This window comes from Struthio camelus, chromosome 5 (assembly GCF_040807025.1).
Source record: "Struthio camelus isolate bStrCam1 chromosome 5, bStrCam1.hap1, whole genome shotgun sequence".
NCBI lineage: Eukaryota > Metazoa > Chordata > Aves > Struthioniformes > Struthionidae > Struthio > Struthio camelus.
In genome coordinates this window covers 22,564,756-22,589,895 of record NC_090946.1, presented here as the reverse complement: position 1 = coordinate 22,589,895, position 25,140 = coordinate 22,564,756, and the positions used below count along the sequence as shown (strand labels likewise).

Sequence of the window (25,140 nt, the reverse complement as noted above, 5' to 3'; positions counted from 1 at the left end):
GGTTTCAGGCAAAGCATAAGTAGATACGTACTCAGTCCGGACTTCAGGAGTCGCCGCATTTCAGGACACTTTTCATTCTGAACACTAGGCTAGGTCATGTCATCTTTTTTATTGTTTTTAACCAAGTGAAACCGTCAGCATCTTCATGTATGTTGGTGAGAATTAAATGGAGCATAAATAAGTGAATTGAAGAGCAGACTTCCACTTTAAGAGGATCAGTTGCTGCACAAAGCAATGGTAATGATCCAGAGGAGCAGGATGCATTGAGGAAGAGAGCAGAGCGCGAGTTACATCCAAAGTGCAGGCAGCAGGTCATAAATTCTTGTAGTGGAGGTGGTCTGAAATTCAAGGAGTAGGATTAAAGAGCTACTGTAGGTTAATGAAAACGGCTCCCTTAGGATCAGCTTGAATTCAACTCAGTGGTCAGCTGTAAGAAGAGGAATGTCTCCTGCAATTCCAAGTTCTCATCCATATTCTGAATGCTGTGATGCTCCTGAACGGTTAATAGAGTAGAATGTGCTGTGTTACAGTGTATTTTATTCTTAGATGCTTTAATGCAAACCAAATGTCATGCTAACTTGCCCCAAACACTTAGTGCTCGCTCTATTCTGGAACATTTGGCAAATTATGATAGAGTTTTCAAAGCCTTTCTGGGTCACTTTGCAAAAAGACATAAGAGAAAAACCTCTTGCAATTTTACCCTCTTATATGGGTCATTTTTCTTGTCCAGAGTAATAGTGCTCAAATCCTATCTCTATACATCACCTCAGAGGAGCTCATTATTGAAGGAGTATACAACAGCTAATGCCAAGAGACCACTCTGAATTCTTATCAGCATAATTTCTTGTAAAGAAGGGTAGCGTTAATGGCCAGCTGTGGGTTGCAAGCCCTGACTCAATCTGTTGTGAATAAACAAAAATAGTTTGAGATGTATAGTTACTAGCCAACTTCAGCTGGAAAAAATGTTTAATAAAGAGCGTTGTACTGGGGGGCTCTGTACCTTTCTTTGCGAATGGAGGGGAAGAGGGTCAGGAGCACAGCTTTCTCCATCCTAATCCTAGGAGCAAAATGAGGTAAAGCAAGATGTGCCTGTGGAAGCAAGCTGTGGCTAAGTGAGGCTCAAGCTACACTTCAGTAAACAGAAAAATGGGAGCAGGAGAAGTAATTAGCCCCAGCTTTCTCTCCCTTCTCCATCTTTGTTGCATTAGAAGAACAACAACTTTAGTTGACGTTATTTGCAAGATACAGCAAGTTCTCCCTGACGACTAGTCCTACTTCACTCTGCTTTTTTATTAGCCTTGAAATATTAAACTGCCTTTGCCGGGCCGAGAGCGAGGAGGGCGTTGCTCGATCTGGGGTCAGTGGTGGGATGTGAAGCATCATTGCAATTTTTGATGGCTATATTTGTTGAAATGTCTAGGGTCCTTGTTAAACTGCGTGCATGGACCAGAATATCCATGGTCCTTCTGTAGTCTAACCGCTGGCATTAGAGACGCCTTGGACATTTGTCTAGTCGTTCTCAGACAGGAGCCGTAACTGAGCAAAGTGCGCTCTTGTGCCCTTGCTGGCTTCTCTTGGCTACCTCGTGCTTGCTTGCTGTTCCTCGACACCTCTCTTCCGCCTCCCAACTGACTGTACTCGGGCAAAGGAGTTTGACAGGGGAGAGGCAAGATCTTTAGGAGCTGCTATTAGGACTTTTTGAAGTAATTGCAGGCTCCTGAATTTTGACTAGACATTGCTATGCTGACTGCAGGTGGAATCCGGTGAAATCCAGCGCAATTGCGCTAGGTCTGAACCACTCATGGGAATCTCTTCTGAGACGTTTTATTGTACAGCTAAAGTTGCAAACTATGTTGTTGGTTGGGGTTATGTGGTAGTGTTTTCCTCTTCAAATGATTGATGGACTAGGAGCAGTCTGGTCAAGATTTTCAAAGCCAAGTAAGACATCTAGTCATGTGGCTTGTTTTTTTTTTTCACTGGGGACTGTATGGCTAAGTTCACCAAAGCAACTCTGCAAATTCAACGCTATATTTTATGATTACAACTTTCCTACCTTGCTGGTCTTTCGGGAGGTCATATAGTGTCATTCAAAACTTCAGGACTTGCAAAAGATTAGAGCTTTGTTTGTATCCAAGATGATACAAAATCTACTTTTAAAATCAGTAATTATTTATTGGTTGCTTGCGCAGTGATCACCAATGCAAAATTGAGATTCGGAGTCTTCCAGCCAACCATACCTGGAGACTTAACAAACTTGGCACTGTGCCCACCTCAGTGCCTCTCAGATGACAGGAAAAACACCACTTTGAAATATGGGGGTGGATGGGGCAGGGGGGGTCTACTCTCTTAACCTTGGTTTTTCTCCATTACCTTCATGAGACAAAATTCCGGTCTGCTTTATTTTTTAAGTCAGCAAACTGCTTATATATTGTAAAAGATCAGTGTTTTCATGGGTGAGTAGTAATTACTGAGTAATGGCTTAAAACATTTCCTGAAGGAACATAAAGCTGTTTTTAAAAGTCAAGAGTACATTAAAAGGATTACCATGTAGATTTGATTTTTAGATAACACTAAAATGGATACCAAATGGACTTATGAAAAGGGATGCTATCTCTTTAATGGAAAGTGCATGGTCCGACAGCTCAGCATGCAAATGGTCCTGCAAAGAAGTGTGTTGTGTTTTTTCCTTTCAGCAAAGAGAGAAGGAAATGGCTCTCCTTCCTGCCCTCCCCCTTTCAACTTTTAATAGCAGATGAGTTGGTCTGGTTTTGTTAGGAAAGGGAGAAGAGCCCAGATTTTCAGGATAACTGCATCTTTCAGAACCATTAGGGAGGTGTACTTCATGACTTCTAGAAGGTCAGCAGCAATTTTATCTGTTTCGTGGCCTGCATTAAGTGGAGGGACTCTCTCTGTGTTCTTTGTAGGTGCATCCTTACTCACCTCTTGAAAGTGAAGAAAATATGCAAATAGATCTGTAGCCCTTATAGATTTCTAGAGGTAAAGCGCAGTTGTACTAATCGTGTGCAGGGCATGGGTGTCAGTGTTTGGCTTTGCAGAAAGTTGTGGGGGAAGGCCTGTTACTTTCCTACTAGAATAACTTGCAATCACTCTAGCATTTGCTCTTTCAGAGTTGCCAGCACAACTTTCTTCTAATTGATGGTTTAAAATATGCTTTTGGCCTGAGTAGGATTTCTTCTAGAAACATTTAAAAGAATATATTCATATGTCATTAAATACTGGGCACCAGGATTCCAAATTCTTTTGTGGTATTGCACAAATTATTATAGGCTCCAAAAGTCTTGAGAAATTTCTATAAGCCTGTGCAAGCTTTAGACTGGATAGTCGTCATTGCCTACATTAAGGCTTGTGACAGATTGCTTCATCAGTGTACATAGAGCAGAACATCAAATGGCCATTTGGCAGTGGGCACTGAAATTCTATTACGGTTGCCGAAAGCTTAGCTTGACATTGTATATGTCTGCTAAAAGGCCGTAGAAAAGATGATGATGATAGTGCAATGATATAGTTCTTTTCTCCTTAAAATATTCGCATATATAGTATACCAAATCTGTCAGGGTGATGTTAATGTTTCACTGCTAAACCTGAGCTCTGCTATACCGCACATCTTTGCATATCTCTTGAAAGCTCACTAGTAATATGTTAAACAACACATTTTACTCAGAAAACCAGAACTGTGGAGTATTTCACGTGTGCATGGAAATAATTGACTTGAATTTTTAACTTCTCGAGCACTCTTTGGGTTTTTAACTTGATATAGGGCTTTTGCTTTTCATTTTCTTTCCTTTTTAGAAGGGAGTGGGGAAAGAGACAATCAACTGTCCCTGGATTTAACATTGATATTCAGGTTATTCCTAAATCAACTGAAAAGTGAGGGATGAGTCCTTAGCTTTGCGGTCATTTGACTTGGACGCTCTTCTTCCATTGCTTTGCTTTGGCAGCCAAACCTCTCAAATAGCAACACTTTGGAGCTTAATATCATTTTAATGGTAGCGTGCAAATCTGTGGACTGTTGAGGAATACGGGAAAAATTCTAGACTAATAATCCCTAATAATCATTTTCTCATGTGTGGTATTCTTATACTGCTACAAAGGTGGTTTGAGAGTAGCCTTTCCATTGCCAGACCTTGTGTATAATCTTGGCTTTTTGTCTACTACCTTTGCCAGATTGCAGGATGTTAAATTGTGACTAATCAGGAAAATCCGATCAGAATGTTCTCAGACTAGGTTGAAAGTATAAGAAATAGGCATATTTTTAACTGTTCCCAAGGCTCAAAACAGTAAAAATGGATTTTACTGAAACATTACATGTGCTAAGAATAAGCTTTGGACATATGCCAATTATGAAAAATTAAAGCTCAAACAAGCATATTTTATGAGCACAGGGAAAATGTTGCTTGCGGGAATGATTTATAGAAACTGTTTTGCAGCAGCAATTATTATGGTTTGCATTCAGGCCTGCTGCATGTGTTCCTTTATCGCTACAGGTTGTCCTTTGGTAAGCGCTACTCAGTAATGGAGAGAGTCCTAAGTCTCCAAACTTTTTGGGAAAAGGAAAATTGAGATTCCAACCCCAAAGCCTGTCTCCTGAATCAGGACTCACCTTGGTACAGATTAGAATAACGGGACATGTCTGTTTTTCTGAGCAAGTGGCTTAAAAGTAAGGACTCTGTCTATGAGATTTTAGAGGGGCTCATGAAACTTTGGATTGCTTTTAGGCAGCTGTAAGGGCCACAGGAAACTAGGTCCTACAGTAAGTTTCACTGAAGTTTATTCAGAACCTCTAAGGCTAAAACATTTGCTATTGCTATTGGAAGAACTATAGCATAGTTAGAATGGAAGTTCTGATCAAAATACTGTTTCTCCTATTATTCGTCCCCTCCCAACTACTTTTTCACCATGCTTGGGGAATTTATTCAGTAGTGATTCAGAAGAAAGAATACCACAAATGAATTGCTAAAGCCACTGTAAAAATCACCTGCTATATATTGCAGCGTGAAACTGGAAATGAAGAAAGATTGTGGTTACTCATTGAATAATTTTGATGAATAGTCTAAAGCTTGCTCAAAAGCATTTAGTTGCGAGTACTCGGTGTTCCAAATGTAATGTTTTAATTGGATATACAGATGACATGATGAGTTTCACTTTGCTGACTGGCTGACCGTAAATCTTCAAACTAAATTCTTGGTGAAGATGCCCAGGACTGCATACTTTCAGTTCAATGGAAGTGCACAGTCTAACTTGTTTCTCAGGGTGTAATATTCATAGGTGAGTAATACAATACTGGGAACACAAAGTGAGTCTCTTTTCAAAGGGAATGAAAATTCACTGCATCTTTTTGGCAGTGACTGTCTGCATTTACTTAAATGGGTGATGCAGGGCTCTAATGCTTTTAAATGATATCAGATCCTCTGAAAAAAGACGCAAGACTGCTGCTTATTTATGGTGATGAGACAGGAGTTAATAAGATTACTTCTGTTCTTCAGTTACTTTTTCATCTTTTGCAGCCAAATGCTAGGGTGTTTTTTTGGTTTTTTTTTGTTAGTAGGCAAAAGGAGGTCAGTTCATGTAAAGACTGTTGATGCTAGAAATAAACATTTTTTCCCTCAAGTGGAATTCTGAAACCTAGGCTCTATTGCCTAACTGCCAAAAACTGCAGTCTTTAAACCAAAATTGCTTTTAGCACTGGAATGCTGGATTCCTACAGTAATCACTTACATAAATTGCAATAAATCTAAAAAAAAAAAAAAAAAAAGTGTAACATAAACCTGTAAGAATTGGGGCCTCCAGGGTATGGGTTGTTCAGAAATGTCGTAACAGAGTCAGAAAGTCACTCTTGTGTCAAGCAAGAGTGAGTGGTGGAGAGTAAAAACCGAATTCTAGTGCTACTCTGTGCAGGGCGCTGTACAAATGGATAAGAAGCATTATTCATGTCAAGAACCTTTCTGGGTGTGGGTATTTTTTTCCATAGTCATCGGCTTTGTTGTTGAGCAAGCTTTTATGCTAAGAGCAGCTAATCTGAGAAAAAGTTTTTAAAAAATGCAGAGGGAAAGAGTTAAAGCCATCTGCCTGAAAGCATTGTGTAAAACATACACACAATGTTGGGGAAATAAGCCAATTATGTGTGCTTCACAGGAGGTGGGGGACTGACCTTTGTGTATAATTAGTTCTTTTATTTAAAGCAAAGATTTTGAATAGAATAACTAATTAGCTGTCATAACTGGCAAATTGAAGATTTTGGCCAGATTCCTTAGGGAATGTGGGAGGACGTCCCTCCTCCCAGCCCGTACTGTATGCTCTCGCACTCCTCATTAGGCTTGTTTTTAGTTCTCTGCAGCGGTAATGAGGAGTGCTGTGGCGGCGCTGAACTGAGCCCCCTCTAACAAGGCACGAAACGCAGGTGGGACGTCCAGCACCGCCTTCAGCGCCGCCACGATGGGCACAGGGAGGGCTCGCGTGGGAGGGGGAGCCAAGCCGCGCGGCCAGGGGGGTCTGAAAAGCCATGGTGATATCACCTGTGTTTTATGCTCTGGACTTGACTGTATAAAATACAGGCAAGCTGCAAAGCCTTGAGGCATATATCATTAGCCAGCAGTCCCACATTACTCTTTCAGACCAATTAACCTTTAGAGTTGCATTAAAGAAATTAGGTGGTGAACTTCCATGCTTTCAGAGGGGACCAGCAGCTCTCTTGCAGACCAGAGCACTGTGGAGACATACGCCATAGGACCATTGCAGATAACTGTTATTTAAAAGGTCTACCATTTATAAAGAGTTTCTAGGCTCTCTTGGAAATGAGGCTTTATGAACGGTGCCCTTACAGGAACTGCAGCTGATTGCCATGTGAATGGAAATATCACTAAAATGGCTTAGAAAAACTTAGGGGTGTACTTAGTGGACACGTGTGTTATAAAGCCAGCTGAATAATTTTACAGAAAGACCCCGACTGAGAAGATATGGGCTGATTAAAGCTAGTTTGTCCGACTGTGAATAGAGGTAAAGTTTAGATTACCCACTACAATAACTGCCTCTTAAGACACAGTCATAAATTTCGGTATGACCAGAGGTGGTGTCTATAATTTTTTAATGTGTATTGGAGCTCGGAGCACTCAAGACGGGTTTTGTTTTGTATTTACCAGCAGCAAGTCTATTAAGTTGTAAAGGGCAGAGAAGAGAGCGTAGGTAGCCAAAAATAGAAAGGCTTCATCTACTGTTTCTAAGAAAAGATAGCGATGGATGGCGAGCAACAGGAGAGGAGAAAGGAACTTGATGTTTCTTTCAGGATTTAGTAATCGCCCAGAATTCCCTTTGTGAACACATATTTAAGCAGATGAGTATCCAGTTGTTAGTTTTTCCAGCTCTGCAAAGGTACTTTTCTCTTTCTCATCTTAGCTCACACAGGGCATGTGGAAGCCGTCTAAGGTGAGCCTTTTGTTTCTTGACAGCACCTATTTAGACACCACATGCCCCCAGTCAAAACGAGCTCAGTCTCCTAGCCTTTTTGCTAAGTGCTGTTGAAAAATCTAGATAGAGAAATGAAGCATCGTGGCAGTTCCACAGTGGGGATATCTGTAAAAAGAAAGAGCGCTGCTCCAAGTGGTTTCTGCCTGCAAAGCCCTGACTTTTGGGGATTTGTTGGCAGGGAGGTAGAAGAGGAAAGTAGGGTTTGGTGTTGTCTGGGTCCTCTCTCTGCAGGCCTGCAAAAGGGGCTGAGCTTTTGAGATGCTGCTTTCTCGTTGCTTGGAAATGACCTGGCAAGCATGCAAGGAACCCTTGCTGATCAAGGTTGGCAGGTTTTGAAATTTTGTTTCACGCCTTGCCTGCTGTGTCAGCTCACCAGCTAATTGCAGCTGCAACTTTCTTGTGTGAGCGTGCCGTTCAGATTGGTTGGTTGGGGTGTCAGAGGGAAGCCTCACAGACCAAAATGCAATTTCAAAACACTGAACCTGACCAGCAGAGGCTGACCTTGCTCGTTATTATCTGAGTGGGAATAGCAGCTTTGAACATCACATGATCTCTGAAATGGTACCTTTTTCATTAGAAAGCCCCCTGCTGAACACTGACCAAAATGCATAGCTTTTTCCTGGCTTAAGGTACTGTTTAAAAATATATATCTCTGTTCCCTTGCTAGTTATTAGAAGAAAATCAAAGTGTTACATTCCTCTTACTTGCAAAAGCCTCTCCTAAGACAATGATGTGCTTGCAGGAGCAGGGAACTGAAGCAGGCAGAGCTGTGAGGGCCGCGAACGGAGTGAGAGCTGCTGCAACAGCCAGCCCCCTAGACACTGGGGACTAGTGACCCCAGGCTCGGCCTACCGTATCATGACGGAAACCCTCTGAGCCTGCCGCCCCACTTTTATTGATCAAATCGGCTTCCCTTAACGTCCCCGTCAGGATTTCGTCACTGCCTTTCCTCCCTGCGCAGCTGCACTTGGAACTGGACCCTGCCGCCGTTCCCGTGGGCCCGTTCCGCTGGGCCAGGGTGGCTGTAACTCTGCAGAGGCACTGGTTTCCAAAGCGCTCGAGTTGCTTGGGAAGTCACATCTGTCTGAACGTCTTGTATTTCTTAATGGCATGGATGATCTCAGACCTCACCTTTATAGCACCTTCTTGCTAAGCTTAAGGGGTTCCATCTACCTAGAATCTGCAATGTGAAGTTTGCAGCCGCTCCAGATGCAAGATCCTCTAGTTAACTTAAGTTTCTGGTGAATCATCTGCTTTGTGGTCCCACTTTGAACTTGGGGGGAAAAAAGCATGTAAATTGCTAAAGCAGGGGGTTCAACAGCATAGAAATGTTGCCATGTTAGTAATGGGAGAAGTGCTGCGCAAAAGAAAATTGACTTTGGATTTGGTGTGTTTAAACCTTATGCTAATATGTTTAATCCTGACAAGCATGTAGCCAATACTTTTGCGTATGTATTTTTCAGTAGAGAGCAGCTCTTAAAACCTTCAGGATTTTGTATGTACTTACAGGTGGGGAATCGGAAGCTAGGAAAGAACTGGGAAAATGGGAATTCAAGTTCAAGTTTATAGAAAATAAACTGTTCAAGATAAATTGAAAAAGTGAACATTGTGCCATAAGTTTCTCATGAGAAGTATTTTTCAGACAAAGGTAATTGCTTGTCCATTTTTTAAAATTTAAGTATATAAATATTGACCTATGTAAATATATGAATGACTAACCAGTGAATCTTAGCCAAATTTGCAAAATGAACATAGCAAAAACAATTGCACCATGACACCATTCGTAGCAGATCCTGTACTACTCCTAAAGGTAGATGGCTTGTATTTAGGAAGCCTGTTTGGGAGAGGAGAAAGGGCTTGACTCCCTGGTGTCTAGGGCTCCTATATTAAAAAATACTTCTCACATTGAGTCCTTAGTTTCCCTAGGTGCAAACTATTTTCTTTCACCACTGCTACTAATCTTACACTGTCCTTACATGCAAATTTATATATGCACAGTTCCCCGTCTCAGAATATGGCAACCTCTTTCCATGAAGTGTTAGTTTCCTGGTGCAGCGTTTGAGAGAACACGTCATGACGATCTTAAGTTTTCTGAAAAAAACTAGACTCACAGAATGAAGCTTCTCTTTGCTCTTAAAATGTACTCTGTAAAAAGTGCCATGTACCCAGAACAACTGGACCGCTTTCCTCATTCTTGTAAGAAACTCTCACAAGGAGTGCATGGCTTCTGTAATTTGACCTCGAGCATCTGCAGTATGTTGTGCTTCTCAAACTTCCCTGTCTTTTCCCTCTTTCCGAATGTGTGGCTGTTTCTCTGTGGACGTCTGTGCATAGTATCTCAGATGCTCTCAGGAACTCTGGTAGAACCAGAATGAGTGGCCTTATGGGTTGCCTCTGTGGCAGTTGAACGCAGATTTAAGTTTTCGCTTAACTCTTGCATATTTGTCACTAGTGTCAAAAGTTTGCTAGTATTGACTTTGCAAGTGGATTTAGAGTGTGCCGCAGCAAAGAGCAGAAGGGCTCTTTAAGCCTTAAGAGTTTTTGAATGTTGCTTGACCTGTCTCCGTGCTGCTGAGACCACTTTGATAACAAATGGATCAATACCTCACTGTTTGTGTAGAAGTGTCTTAAGTGCTATTGTCGTCTGCCTGCAGCTCTGACAAAGCAATTATTACTGTAAGAGTGGTGGGTTTTACATGTGCTGAGCATTAGCCACCCTTGGGTCACCCTTGCTTTTAAGGAAAGCAGCAAATGTCACTTATTACAGTGGCACTAACTAGTTCCACTCTGGTTAAGGGGCTGTTAATAATTCCATTATAAAGCTGCTACTTTCTGGTGCATCTGGCTTGCTACAGAAATGGTGGCTTAACTTTGTATAGGAGCATATATCCAGTGACACCTGCTACTCTAGGCAAAGTGCGCCCTCATCTTCTCCGTATTGGTTAAGCCCACTGCATGCTCATTGAAGGTCCATTGCTATCGCTAGTGATTGGCACCAGTGAAAATAATCAGTAACAAAATAAAATCAAGGCTCCAGAGAAAATGGGATTCCAGCCTCTCAGCGAGTTTATTTCTTCTTTCATCATCTCTTCTGCTGTTTCTCCCCCACAATACAATCCCTGTTTATTTTTCCACCTTGTCCGTAGGTTCCATGAAATGCTTCCCTTCCTCCCTTTTAAACTGAGAAGGGAGACATGTTTCATACTCACTCATCTGCGTTGGGCACAGGAGGCACTAGCTGTGTAGAGGAGAGGAAAAGGCTGGAGCCTGCAGTGTGAAGACTGCCGAAGTGAAGAAGGCAGCCATAGCAAGGCATCCATTAGCCTACTGACTTGAATGTCCTGCCACCGCCTCTTACCCCCTTAGTTCATACTTGCTTTGCAGTCCCAGCAAGGATTTCCAGAGAGAAAAAAAGTCCTAGCTGTTTAGTACCTTTTCCAGTGGTGCAAAAAGGAGGCAGAAAGCTTTGCTGGCTATTAAGGAGTATGGCTTCATGAGTGGCAGAGAGCCACTGGCTGGGTTATTCTCAGCAGTCCTTGAGGGCTTTTGAATAACGTTTAATTTAGAGCAGCCCAGGGACTGCTCTGGCTTTCACTGAGGCCTCTGTGATCAGTATAGTTTACAAAGGAGGAAAAAAGGTGACGTATTTCATCTTTAGTGCCCTCCTCTTCTCTTCTTTTCCACGTCAAGCTTGATCCAACTGAGTTGGATGGGGGGTACGTGCAGTGGTTGCCCTTCTGATCTTTGTAATTGCCTGTAGCAGGTAATGAACAACACAAGGGGACTGCTAATGAGGGAAAAAACAAATGTTGAAACTGCAACCAGTTTATTCTGCTGCAGGATGTTAATTAAAAAAAAGTCTGGCACTTTGTGTCAGCTCTACCCTTAGGAAGTAAATGTCCCGTTCCTGCAAGTGAACGCTCACCATGAAACTGAAGTTCCTTTGACCAGCAACTTCTCGCAATGTAAACTCCTCATAATGAAACCAGCGGCAGTATTTGCTTGCAGATCACTGAATGCTACCCAGAAGTGCAGGAAGCCTATTTAAAGTGTTTGAATATCTTCTAAACTCAATGGTTTGTTTGTGTTGTAGGTGTGCCGATGTTATCTGTACAACCCAAAGGGAAACAGAAAGGCTGTGCTGGCTGCAACCGGAAGATCAAGGACCGATACCTTCTGAAGGCCCTGGATAAGTATTGGCATGAAGACTGTCTAAAGTGTGCCTGCTGTGACTGTCGTCTTGGAGAGGTTGGATCAACTCTTTACACAAAAGCAAATCTCATTCTTTGCCGCAGAGATTACCTGAGGTAAACAGAGGAACGTAGTGCAGGCTCTTCCTATAAGCCTCTCAGTTTGCTGCCAGCTGTTTATCTTTCTAAACTTCTTCTACTAAAACATGTAGTTGTGCACGGTTAGCCTTGTCTAAAAGTGGCTGGAGTTTCTTCCTCTTTCTAAGCGTGGCTTTTTGTTTGCACTTAAAGTATTTTGTAGTCAGTGAAGTGGCATGCTATTTTTAGGTCAAGATAGGAGGAGAAGGGCATGACTTAACTTTTTATTGTTATGACACAACAAAAGCAAAAAGTGTTGAGTGAGAAAATTAGGACAAGACTATGAACTCTTCTTGCACATCTCTAATGTTCCACTCCTGCAAAATGACTTTACATTTTCCTTTTCTCTCTCAGTGATAGCTTTTAGATAGACTTCCAATGCTTGCATTAAGTTTCAGTGTGTAAGTAAACAAAGCAAAACAGTCCAGAATTACAGATCAACTTCAATTTTTTTTTCCTCATGACAAAGTCTGCAGAGCCCCTAACTAACTCTGAGTTAGAACTATCCTGTCAGTGTGTGTATGTAATAAACAGCAACACATGGGATTTTTTGCCTCGTGTATATGGGGTGTTTGTACAAAGGTATCCTAGCTAAGCACAGATAAACTGTATTAAGCAGCAGCCCTAATACAAACATCCTTATGAGGATCACACTGCAAAACACTCTCACAGTTTTGTTTTGTTTTTCCTTTGGAAGTAATGTACTTGATCTCCAGCTAGTGTATGTGTTTTCTTTTTTTCCTAAAGCACTGATAGCATTTCCTATTCAGCCTCAACCAGCAAACCCATCTGAAGCAAAAAAAAAACAATATACTGTTTTAAGAGAGAGAGAGAGGTAAAATGCCAGCTAACCTTGTGGTATTGAAAAGCTAGCTACGTTAGTGTCGTTAGTATCAATGCTCAAATGCTTCATATGTTTCAGTGTAAAACATATTCCTGAAAAATTGTAGTAAATTTTTTCTCCATAAAACTTTCACAAGTTTCTCTCTCAAAAAATGAGAGAAAGAGCCTTGAGCCAATAAGAAGAAATAAGTCTGTTACCTGCTTTATTGTAACTGCCCCCTTGCCTTTCGGCAGTCAGCAAACCAGAGCGTCCTCCCCCCTGGGGGGCTTGCTCCTGGTTGAGCTGAAGCTCTCGAGGGCCCCCATGAAATGCCTCATCTCAAATTCCATCATGCAGGCAGCACCCGGGGTAGGTGGGGTGTATCCCCAAATTGTAGGTGCAGACCGGCCGAAGTAAGGGTAGAACATGTCTGGAGAGGGAAAGACAGGGTAAGCAGCCGTTGGAAGGGTGGAAAGGGTGTGACGAGGAAAGAGTTAACTATCTTCACTGTTATGAAATCGGTTTTGTACCTTATTTTAAGTCTGATTATTTACGAGTGCCATGAGTCACTTGCTCTGGAGGTATCCTTGGCCCTCTCTGTGCTAAGCTGGAGAGGCTGAGCTCCAGAAGGCTCTGTAACACGCACAGATTTCTAACCCCTGGCTGTCATTTTGGTTCTTCAGGGACCCCCTGCAGTTCAGCTGTACTCTTTTTGTATTGTGGGCATAATTCTGCTGTAGCAATGAAGAATACAACTGTTCTGAAGCATATAACTTGGTCAAGGATCACATTAATTCTTTTTATGATAGTACCAGAATGGGGATTAATTAGCTGCTAATCACAAGGACCCCCAACACCTTTCAGGAGAGCTTCTTCCAGGATTAGTCTTCTTTCCAGAAACTGTACGCTGCATTAGTTTTGAGAATGTTTCTTTACACTTGGTTGTATTAAAACACATTGCTTGTTTACACCCAGCTTGCCAAGTGATCCAGCTCTCCCCATCAGTCATCCTCCTCTTCATTATTTATCACTTCTCCAGACTTTGTCATTCGTGCACTTGATAAACAGTGCTTTTTGTTTTCTTTTTTTTAAATCTGACCTGAAAGAAAGATACTCAGAGTTGCAGAACCCTACTGGAAATATGTCTGCTGGGCAGTAATTCCCATTTACATTTGCTTTTTGAGATCTATGAGCTACCTAGTATTTCCTCCATGTAATGAGCATTGTATTGATTTTGGTTTATTCTAGTTTTGTAACAAAAATAATGTACAGCTTCGAATCAGGCGCCTTAGAATAGCCAAAGGAGAGTGTGGCAATGCTGTTACACTTACAAGAACCTGCTTATCGCTGTAGTTGTGGAGCATCTCGTTCTTCTGTTGGTTTATCCTGACAATGCTGCTCTGAGGTGGAAAAGCTTGGTTTGTGATCTTCGAACTGGGTGCTTAGACAGCTAGACTCGCTGGGGCGTGCCAGCAGGTGTGCTAAAATTAGGAGGGAGGCCACGAATTGCAGATGCAGTCTTTGAGAAGAGAGGGCAAGTCGTGGGGTGAAACGTGGAAGGCAGCAGCTGAGGCTAGTGTTTTACCATGTCTATGCAGCTTCTGTTGTAGCAATAGTTAAGTGTGGTCCCTGAAGCAAACTTTTTCTGTGCCTGAAAGGGGTCTTCCAGCTCCTCTGCCTCCATTTGTCAGGCTAGAATAATGTCCTGTTATCCAGGATGGGAGTCTGCTGGTATGTTGTGCAGCATGGTCAAATTGTGAAGTAGAGACTTGTGTAGCCCCGTAAAACTGGGTCAGACAATCTCTGTGCTGAAGAAATTTTAGATATTGTGAGCAATAATGCGAGTAGTCTGTGTGTATCACTAGAGGCGCTGAGCACGTCGATTGGCTGCAGAATCTTCTCTAGATCGAGATCTCTGACGAGTCTTAACCACCTCCGAGGGCTGTAGATAGATCCATTCTGTTGCTAGCTAATTTCTATCGTTTTTTTAGTACTTCCTACTTTAAATATTTTTCTCCTTTCTTAATTTAGTCTCTTATAGCTGCTTTGACTACTGGAAATATTTCAGATCTGTTTTTGCTTGAAGTGCAGCATAGTCTTTGTGTCCCAGGGAACGTGACCAAGAATGAGGCAGGAAGCAACAACGCTAATTTTGTAATGCAGTTGTTAGCAGACGTTCAGCTGTTCAGCCAGCTTTATAGCTGTGATGTTTTGCATTCTTGCTGATAAATAAATTTATGTTGATATGCTTTTTTGGGGTTCTGCTACACTTTTGCATTCTATTCTCTTGCTGCTAGATAAGTCTTCTAGCATCATAGAATAGGAATTGGTAAAGTGCTATGGAGTCCATTATTTTATGAAACTATAAAGCCATTTTTTTCTTCAAAACATCTTTGATTGCTTTCTACACAGAATATTTATTTCTCTCTTGTTTTTAACTGTTAGTTTTGTGAGTAGAAGAAACTAAAATTGCTGTCGTCATCTTCTCTATTGTCAGTTCACTCCTGATATTTTGTGTTTTTCTTGTTGGGCAATTATCCATTCCCATCATGTTTAATTCTTTCCCTTTAATAATTTTAGAGCCTATATCCACATCTTCCCCCCCCCCTTTTTTCCTGGCTAAACAAACTCATGATATTTGTTTTACTTGCCAAATTTTATCAGAATTCAGTCCCATAAATAAGCTTTGGTGGTTCACACTGTACTCGCACCAAAAAGTGAGTACTTTATTTGGAGGAGAGTGAAAGGAATTAATTGTTGGCCACTTTCTCTATATGTCTTTGATTGAGACCAGTGTCACGTATTGTACTAATATTGTACCAGAAAGGACGCCTGGGAGTTGTGGGCAGCCTAGAAATTTGGCTGGAGCAGGTGTTCAGGTGTGGTCTTTGCTGGGCAGCTGTCCTCGGGAGCAGAGACCCTGTGCCGTGGTGGTCGGCGAAGATCCCTGCGTTCACTGAGCAGCTGAGGCCGGGGACAAGGCTTAACTTGTGGCCTTGGTCATCTGCGTGGGGCAGGGCTGTGTGACAGGAGCACGGCTGCTTCTGGGCACGCTGTGTCGGCACTGCTGCAGAGCGGGCCAGGGTGTCACATAAGGTGCTGGGTTCTCTGCTGTGTGTGCTCGCCCTCAGTGGGCTTTTAGAAGAAATTTTTCAAGCGTATTTCAGGAACTGCTAGCAGACCATAGCCAAATCATTTGTTTCAAAAGATAAACTGTCGTCATTGCTTGTGAAGGAACATTTGTTAACCTTCACATTTCATAAAACACTTTCTTGCTCATTTTTTAATCATGAAAGATGAAATTGGATCTTGAGTTGTTATCCTTGCAATATCACCTCAGTCTCCAGCTGTGTCTAGACGTATCTTTCGATACATTTTTGTCTGAGCAAATAGATTTACCATTTGTTTCATAATCACAGCTCCAGCGTTTCTACCTCTAATTATTTTTGATAAGCAAATGCTATTGAATAAACTGCTTCTGGGATAGAGGACTTCAGTATGCTGCTCTGAAGATTCCTCAGACCCTACAAACAGCAAATACGTGTTCTGAGCCGTAATTAAACATTCACCAAGTTTGCTGTGATTGTTTGGCTGTTGTATCAGGGTTTCCCGGGAGGAACTGACAACTTGAATTTAGTGTGATGTGCTGATGAAGAACAATGAAGAATTTTTTCCTTTTTACTCCAGTTCTAGTGGCGTGTTACACTCATGCAAGCAAAGGCAAGTCAGACTCTCTTTGACAGAAACAGAACGATCACTTCTGCATATATGATATGCTGCTAGAGCTTGCGAGTGTATTTTTTTTTTTGATCATTTAAACTGATTAGGACGTTAATTAGATTCCAAAGAAACCTCAAAACCTGCCTGAAAAAATGATGGCAAATCAGTAGGAGTGAAAGACTTTCTGGAAAGCCCTGATATTGTTCTCAGTGGACTTGATAGAAATTCATTTCACTAAATTTCCATGCATTTTTCATCAGTACTGCAACCTTAGTATGGAGTTGGTGCCTCCGACTGATGTGCAAGAACTCTGCAACCCTGCATGCCCCTCCGAGGGGGATGGAGACGTCCCAGCAGAACCGCCTTCCCCTGGCGCTGATGCCTGCAGAGCGCTCCTTGTATCGTGGAAGATTTAACTCCATCCTTACTGCACTCCATGTGGACAGTTCCTGGTCCAAATAAGTCAAACCACGATTATTGTGGTTTCCAGTTTTTGGATACTCGGTTTTGTTCTGCTTCAAATGTCAGAAGCAGTTTCAGTTAGTGAAACTAGTTGTTAGTGAATTGCTTTGGGATCCCTTTAGATGAAGTGTCCTGTATCTAGCAAATGTGCAGCTTTTATTATTGCTACAGAATATGAAAAGTGATGGTACTAAGACACGGAAGTATTTTCTCTCTGATGCAGAAGAATGCAGGCAAATACCTTGCTTTTAGCGGGCTTCTGCACGTCAATAATGAAGGCACTAAACAAGAGAGTCACAGCGAGTTGCCCATTTAAGCACTAATCTTCAGAAACTGAAGACCATATACCAAAAATAGCAAAGTTTAAACTAGTCCGTCAGACATCAGTAATGCTCCTCAGTGTAGCTTCAGACTGCAGAAACTGAAACGTATTGGAATCAGGGAAGAGCATATTTTGTTTTTTCCGCAATAAGAACATAGTGTGCGTACATGCATCAACAGCATGCAGTGTTAGGTGATGATCTGCTTTTCAAGGGACACGTTCAGTGTGTTTATGCCCAGAAGTACTCTTTGCTTGTGAGGAAAAGAGGTATAAACGCAGTGTGGCTGAACAAATGGTGTCTGCTCAGAACCTAAAAATGTTCCTAAATTGAAATTCTCTTCTTGCATGGCAACAGTGCATCTTACATGCTACATAGGATACCCCTACTTCTACACTTGGTATCTTTACACATCAAGGAGAATTACTTAGGCTCAAAATACATTGTGTCTTGGCGGCACTGTTCTGCTTTGTGCTGTTAAAGCACAGATCTTTTTCTCCATAGTAGTTGGTCCAGGAGTTTCCCGCAGCCCAAGCTTTCCAGGGTAAACAAGACATGCTTAGTTTGTTCATTGGCTTTTTTCTTTTTTTCTTTATCTTGTCCTCCATAACCTCCCAACGAGGAGGAAAGCTTGTGGGGAGTAATTCTTCCAGGCTTTGATGCACTAACATGCCTCTAGCACTTTCAAACTGGCAGTTTTCTGACAGCTGTTTTTAAACAGCTCCCCTAAGAGAACATGGCACCACGTGTGTGCAGCAGTGGCTGAGGCGGCCAAGATGGGTTCTAATGTCAGCGGCATCAGTTTTACCATAGGAAGGCTGTGGCAGGGGAAGAGGACAAGGACGTCTTCTACCTTTTATCAGAGTCCTAGCACCAACTGTAAATATCCCCAAAATAGAAAGGGAGAGACTGAAGGAGTCACAATTAAGTGAACATTCATGTGAGTTCTCCAGCTGAAGACAGACATCCTTGAGCAACCTTGAAGTTTATGCCCAGTAATCTGTGAGCTAGTGTGGTCACCCAACCAGAGGGCTTTTTTATACTACACTGGTTGAGCTCCTCCTGTTTAGCTGTCCATGAATGACAACCCCTTTGGCATGCAAGATGTAAATTCTTCTGAACTGCACTTGGAGGCATCATGAAAGGACGACTTGACCAACTTCATTAGTATCAAAATGCATTTCCTTTCCTTTGACTGACATGACTTTCCACTGCAGGAGTGACAATATTATTCTGGAAAGGAGGGTGCACCAACTAATATATATTTACCGTGCCAAAATGCCTATGGCTAATACAATATCTTTATCTGATTTCTGTGCTTTTTCACAGTAGCAAGGAGAAACAAATGATTTACTTGAATATTACACAAAGGGTGATTACAGGGAATTTGGGAACCTTGAGCCTCAAGTTGCTTTTGAGTTTACTCTTTTTATCTCTTTAACTGATGTTCAGGCTTTTGCTGCAGTTATTGGCGTGTTCAATACTTTTGTCAAATCAGACTTGTATCTCAGCATATTTCTTATTCTAATATCCTTGGATGTATAGTTTTGGGAAAAATACTGATTGTAAGCTGTTAAGAGTGTGCCTGGTTGAAGACTAGTTGTTTCAAATGGTAGGGGGAAAATCTTGTATGGCAATAAATTCAGGCATGTAAAACATGTCTTTATCTAGAGTAGGTCTTGATGAATCTAGGAAATAAACAACAGCAGAAACGTAAGGAAAGTGCATGGGAAAACCAGTTCCACCTACTAGTTGAAGAGAGTATGAGCATGGGGTTCAGTAGCTCTTTGAAAACCTGTGTAGCCAGATAATCTGGATATATGAATATATAGATAAATATTTAGGAGGTATACAAGATATCTGCGAATGTAGATGCTTATCTGATAAGTGTGTAATCTTCTTTCAGCTCTTAATTCTTACCTGTCGGTGGTGACAAGGCCTATTTTATTGGGGAATTATCAGTTTCAGCTCAGTTGTTTAATTTTGAACTTATGCCTTGTGCTTATGTTGTGTTTAAAAAAAATAAAAAGAAGATTGAAACTCCCAACCAATCCATTCTGCACCATTCGTTATTTGTACGTGCTTCTAGTTCCTCTTTTTTTCTCCTCCTGTGAAGTCAACAGCTCCAAAATTTTTACTCTTTATCTGGATGGAAGGCTTTTTCCCTCTTTCTTGATTGCAAGCTATTAGCTAGTCAGACCTTGGCCTAGAGAGAAGGTAAGAAAGGGGTACTCTTTCCTCGTAGCCAGGGAATAAAATAGGTTGTTGTTTTTAATGGTGACGGAAATAGATAACCGGTTCCTCAGTGTAGCCAACCTGCATTTATGCTCTGGGAAGGAAAAATCTTTAAAGAGGTGCTACACCTCTTGTGAGAAGTTTCTTCATGTTTTCCCTACAGTAAGGACCCTTGGCTCTTCTCTTCTCCTCCAAAAGCTGTAGAGTGATGATGATTTTACTATACACTGAATTAACGTCAGGCATTTCTTTGGAACTGGTGAATTCTGGATAACTGTACAGAAGATTGCTCTTCAATCCAGACAAGTCTTTCCATAGGAAGCATCCGTTGACAGCTGCATGCTACTTCTAAGAGCGCTCCCCTCTTTTCCCATCAATTCATTTGTATTCACTGCTGCTCCCATATGCCAATTAGCTTTAATTTTTGCTATACGCAGTGACATCAATGGCCAATCAGACAAGAGCATAACGGGGTTTTTAGTGTGCCTGTAAACTACAGAAAATTGTCCTTGGACAAACTCCTGCTTTTAGACTGGCTGACAACAATAGCCATGGTTAAGTTCAGGCTGAGAGCCATTAAACATAATTACTACCACAGGGTAAAAGTTTAATTGTGTTAAATTTTAAATCTGCATAGTCTGTGCTTATTTACAAGCTGGCCAGGTCTTCCGTTACCTAAGAGAGAAGAAATCTGTACTTAAAAATTGTTGCCTTTTAACTTCAAAAGGGAAATGAAAGAAAGGTTTTTATAGAAGAAGCAAAACAACGTCTATATTCTTCTTTTGTGCCAATAGCTCCAAGCTGGTAAGTAGATTCTGAGCATCTTCTGATAGATTTCTCTAATGCGCTTAAACTTTGCTTGTGTGAATTTGTGAGAGAGTATTGCATCTGTTGTGAAGGTGTCTGGGGGACAGAATGCAGATGAGTGTGTTCATGTGGGGTTATTTTAAATTTAACCGCAGATGGGAGTTTTGGTAGAAGATTTTCTTCCTGCTTCTTGTCTTCTCTCCCTCCTGCAATAATGTTAAGCTCCCCACCTCAGAAAGTTTCAGCTCATGTAGCCTCTGGGTAAGTAAGTATCAGAGGTGGCAATTTTTTAAAAACAAAACAGAAAGGCGAAAGTCCTTGTTCATTTTGCTTTTCTTCTAGCAGATTAGAAAAAAAGGGGGGGAGGAGAGTCTGTGTTCACTGAGCTACAAGTTAGAGCATATTTTTAGAACCGTGGTGAACATACAGGGCTCTAAATCACCCCCTGAAAAGCAGATTAAAATTAGGAAGTGCTAGAATAAGTGTGAAATGTTCATCTGTTGGGAAAGGGAGGGGATGGAGGACTGTGCAAGTTGATGGAAAAGAAAAAGATTAGCGTGCTGACTAGCTGGAAGCTACGTTTGTGTAGACGTTAGAAGGCAACATGATTTCAGCTGGACCGAACATAAGCTTCAGATCTTATGCAAACATTCAAAGCTGTTTAACAATTGTTCTACCCCCAAACCCCTGAAAGGGGACAGGTGAATGCGATGCCAAATACATTTTTCATGTTTCTTAAGCTAACTGTTTAAATAGTTAAGTGAACATCTGTCCCAATTTCCCCATCATTTCCATTTAGAAAAGTCTCCTGTTTGAAGGCTGAAGAAAAGCGCCTGCTTAACAATGCAAATTGTGCTGTCTGGGGCCCCTTTATTTTGTTTAATCTAGACTGAGCTCCACACAACGGTGATGCTAATGAATAATGGATATTTTATACTTGTGCTCATAGCAGTGTTGGTCACAGAGCAAATCTAGGATTAACCTCCCGGTTTCCCTGCCTGAGATACTGGGCTCATTTTCTAAGTTTGCTGTGACTTAGATACTCTTAAAACCGTATGCCTTGTTTTGCGGTAGATGACAGAACTGCAGCAGAGCTGGCTGTTCTTGCTGGGCTGACGTGCGGTACTCATCGAAGGGGGGCAGTTACCTTGGGGAAGGGATGGGAGAGATGTCTGCTAGTGGCTGTGATTTGCGAGCGGCTCCTGTGTGAGGGCCAGACCATTTCAGGGTGGAGACCGGTGCACTTTCCATGTCACGTTTTTTTCAGCACAGTCGGCTCGCGTTAGGGAACCTGGCGCTGCCCCCAGCTGCCTCTCTTGCCAGCCGGCAGGAGCAGGAGCAAGCCGGGGGTCAGCTTGCAGGGAGAAACAGCTGCCCATTACGTTTTGCATGGATAGGTAGCGAATTTGCCAGTGCAACTGGGCTGTGTATCTACGTGGGATTTTGTTCTGTCTTTTCGGATGGAGTCTTAGAGGAAGCGTGCTTGGTACTCCCGTTGCAACATTTGTCTTGAGTCACGGTAGCACAGGCATTTCTGCAGGTTTGCCCAAGTTTGCATTAAGTTTCCGGGGAAAACGTATTGCTGTTTCTTCAGAAAAAATCTTGGGGTCTTCCAGAAAGGTGTAATGAAAGACCACTCATACAACTGCTAATGAAAAATGAGGGCAAACTATGTTTTATAACTCAGGACCAAGCTAACTTTGATATTGCAGCATTGTGGGGGGGGGGGAGAGTTATGTGGAGGTTTCTCTAATGTTACCAAGTGTTTTAGTCCATAATTACTGGCCAATAATAATTAGTATTGATTAGCTTGGCAAATTGCAGGTTTAGAAATTGGTTATAGATTTTCCTGGTGCATCTTGTCTATACGTTGTGGACTCAGCCAGAACCAGTGGCTGGAAGCAGCCCACGAGCCCAGCTACGTCTGCAGGCAGTGGTGCGTTACCCACAGGCAGAGCTAGTGATGAGCAGCAGCGATACGTCTGGAGCCTCGTAGTTCCAAGAATAAGATTTTTATCTTCTGCTAAGCAAAGCGCTAACCATATGTGCACTGACCACAGTCTCGGGTGAAACCTGGTTTTATTGGCCTGTTGATTCATGCCCTGACTGGTTCCTGTGGCTTTAACATAACAGTGGCGTGCTGCCCCTGGCACACATGCAGGTCTGCAGGGATGTTTTCGAGAACGGGGCCGGGGGAAGGATGCTGCGGTCTTGGTTGAATCCCCCTGCGGGAGCCGTAACAGCAGCAGACATCTGGGGAGACAGATAGCGAATGCGGAGATGAAAATGGCAAAGCTTCCCATGCTGAGGGGCTGTCCTCGAGGCCCAGGGAGCTGGCGTGGAACGGCAGAGCGGGCTGTTCATGCTGGGGTGCAAGGGCTTAGCGTCCCCAGGAGGGACGTGGCGGTGGGAAGAGGGATTGCTCTCTGAAATGCTTTGCAAAATCCCGTTCTACTCATCACAGGAGAATATGTGCTCTTTCGTTTTGAACAGCAGGTAAGTAAGGTTCTTCCCAAGTTATGTTATAGCTTTTGCCTGTCAGAGTTGGCAAAGTTTGCAAGTCTTCTGTGTCTTGTTGTGAGCGGCTGGCGTGCCACCAGCCTGCCTCCCTCCGCTAGATCGCAGCGAAGAGCAATGGGGTGAGGGGGTGCCGAGGAGGAAGGCTGCCTCGGAGAGCCTGCCCCAGCGCCGCCAAGCAGCGAATAGTTTTTGACTGAAATTTTGTGAGCCCCAAAATAGAGATCTAAGTGTTTAATGCTTTTCTCCATTAGACAGCAAATTAGCCTTAGGCTCACAAACCAAATGAAGTTTCATCTTGACAATCGGAGCCTGCTCACCAGGCAGTTTTATCCCAAGTTCCCGCACGCTGGTTGGTCAGCGAAATGGAGACTGCAACTTCTATTTATTGGTGCAATACAGTATTTGATACTGCTAATTACACTTAATTAGTCCTTCCACCATTTAATTAAAATGGCTTCTAATGATTGTGCTTCTTTGGCAGGCTCTTTGGTACCACCGGGAATTGTGCTGCCTGCAGTAAACTGATCCCTGCCTTTGAGATGGTGATGAGGGCCAGAGATAATGTTTACCATTTGGACTGCTTTGCCTGTCAGCTCTGCAACCAGCGGTGAGGACACAGTTATTATACACACAAACACAAACTAATTTGTACCTTTGCCAACAAAATAGGGAAATGTTTGATCTGTGATACCTTTCTGGGTCTGGCAGCCTGCTAGCATGAGTTCGTGGGCTTATTAGGCTGACCTGTGTGATGCATGTTAGTACCTGTAGCCCCTTTACTCACTGCAAATCCCCTTGGACTTGTTGGGATTTGGGGGCAGGGAGGGGTAAAGACTGCAGATCTGGACACTGTTATATGCAGCACAGCTGCTGCTAAATAAAACAAACTGCTTTGGCATCCTTTCAGCACCTACCCCGTTTGCAGAACACTGATGATGGAGGAAGGATCTTCTCTGGCAAACTGGCATTGTTTTTCTTAAATCAGGTTTCTAACAGGCTCAAAAATGGGGACAGCCAAGAAGCTGGAGGGAGGGGAAGGAGAAATATCCCCTAGTTAAGCTCTTTCCAGCATTAGAAACTAGTCCCTTTAGTTGTTGTGTAATTAATAGGGGTTCCTGGAGGTGTGACTTTAAACAGGGCTTGTGTATTTCTGCTGCGTCGTACACAATGAAGAATGCATGTCAAAGCGTATAGTAAAGGGTCACGCACGTAGTCTTCCCTCGGGCTACCTGTAGCCAGTTGAATTTGGGAGGGCTGTGAAAAATCTTCACAGTGCCCTGTTTGTTGGTGATTGTAGGCAGATTGGAAGCCCACTGAGCCAGACGTAATACATTATCGCTTTTTGATATGTACATCCATCCTTGTCCAAAACAGGACTGAAGGTGCTTGTCATTCTTGCTGCTTATTTATGTAGGCTCCAGTAACTGCCCGGTGCCCAGAGGCTGCGCTTACATGATACAGTACACGTCCTGAGAGTTGTGGTTGTCTCCCCCAAAGGGGAGACTAGAAGGCAGTGCTTCAGCCCATGTCTGTGAAAGCGTGAGAGATACAATGAGGGAACAGAGAGATGACAAAACTCATGGGACGATGCAGAGCCTAATGCTGTCAAGTCAAGTTAAAAGCCTGACTTAAAAAAATCCATTGCTCACCCTAAAGCACAAGTTGCTGTGGGACGTCCAGTGAAGTGTGTCCGTCCGTCTGTGCAGCAACACACAGCGCGTGCACGTAGACCCTCTCCACTTTCCTCATTACACTTACAAGAACATACAGACTGTGGGGCCTCGTTCTCCTTTGGCAGTGGTTTAGTTCATTGAAATAAATGGAGTTGCACCTGGTTCATGCCAGTGCACATAAGAGCAGACTCAGGCGTGCGGTTTGTAGTTCAGGTGGCTTTACTTGAAGTCACGTTATTGAACACAGAGACGGTGTTTGTTCGGGGCAGAAAACTCTCCTATTAATATTGGCGAGTTCCATAAATCAAACTGTCGGGCGCGCTGGGTTATTGCGCCGAGGCGGCAGTGACATCTAGTGGCTTGTGGGTTTGCACAGAGGCACCTTCCCGGAAGCCACACGAAACCTTTTGGTGGCCCGATCTCGTTTGTTGCCCTTGAATATGCTCCTGCAATGTACTTTATTGTTGTTTAGGAGCTTGTGAGTGTTTGCAGAGCTAATATGTTCCCTGCCCAAGGCACAGCTGAAACTGCTGGTTTGTAGGGTTTTTCCTCCAGGATGGGGAAGCGTTGCACTCTGCTGCATGGCTCAGCCTTCGGTCTCGGGGCTTCCTCACCCGACAGAGGACGGCGCTGCTGCTGGGTGGGAGAGCAGTGCTCCCAAGTGCTGTGCCGGCGCTAGGGTAGGGCATCTCCAGGGTCACTCCCAGAGGAGGCAAGTAATCCCACTAACCTGCACATGGAAGCAGGCAGGAGTGCAGGGCGCTCACGTA

At 42.9% G+C, this 25,140-nt stretch overlaps 1 protein-coding gene across 8 annotated transcripts in view; it reads left to right on the top strand.

Annotated features, from left to right (window-relative positions):
* The window catches only part of LMO1 (LIM domain only 1), an 86,727-nt gene that overhangs the window by 58,535 nt on the left and 3,052 nt on the right, over positions 1-25,140 (top strand). For all 8 annotated transcript variants that reach the window (XM_068944991.1, XM_009684706.2, XM_068944993.1 and 5 more), the window contains 2 exons: positions 11,576-11,789; positions 23,179-23,304. In XM_068944991.1, the coding sequence (XP_068801092.1) occupies positions 11,576-11,789; positions 23,179-23,304 (340 nt within the window). The remainder of the gene's footprint in view (positions 1-11,575; positions 11,790-23,178; positions 23,305-25,140) is intronic.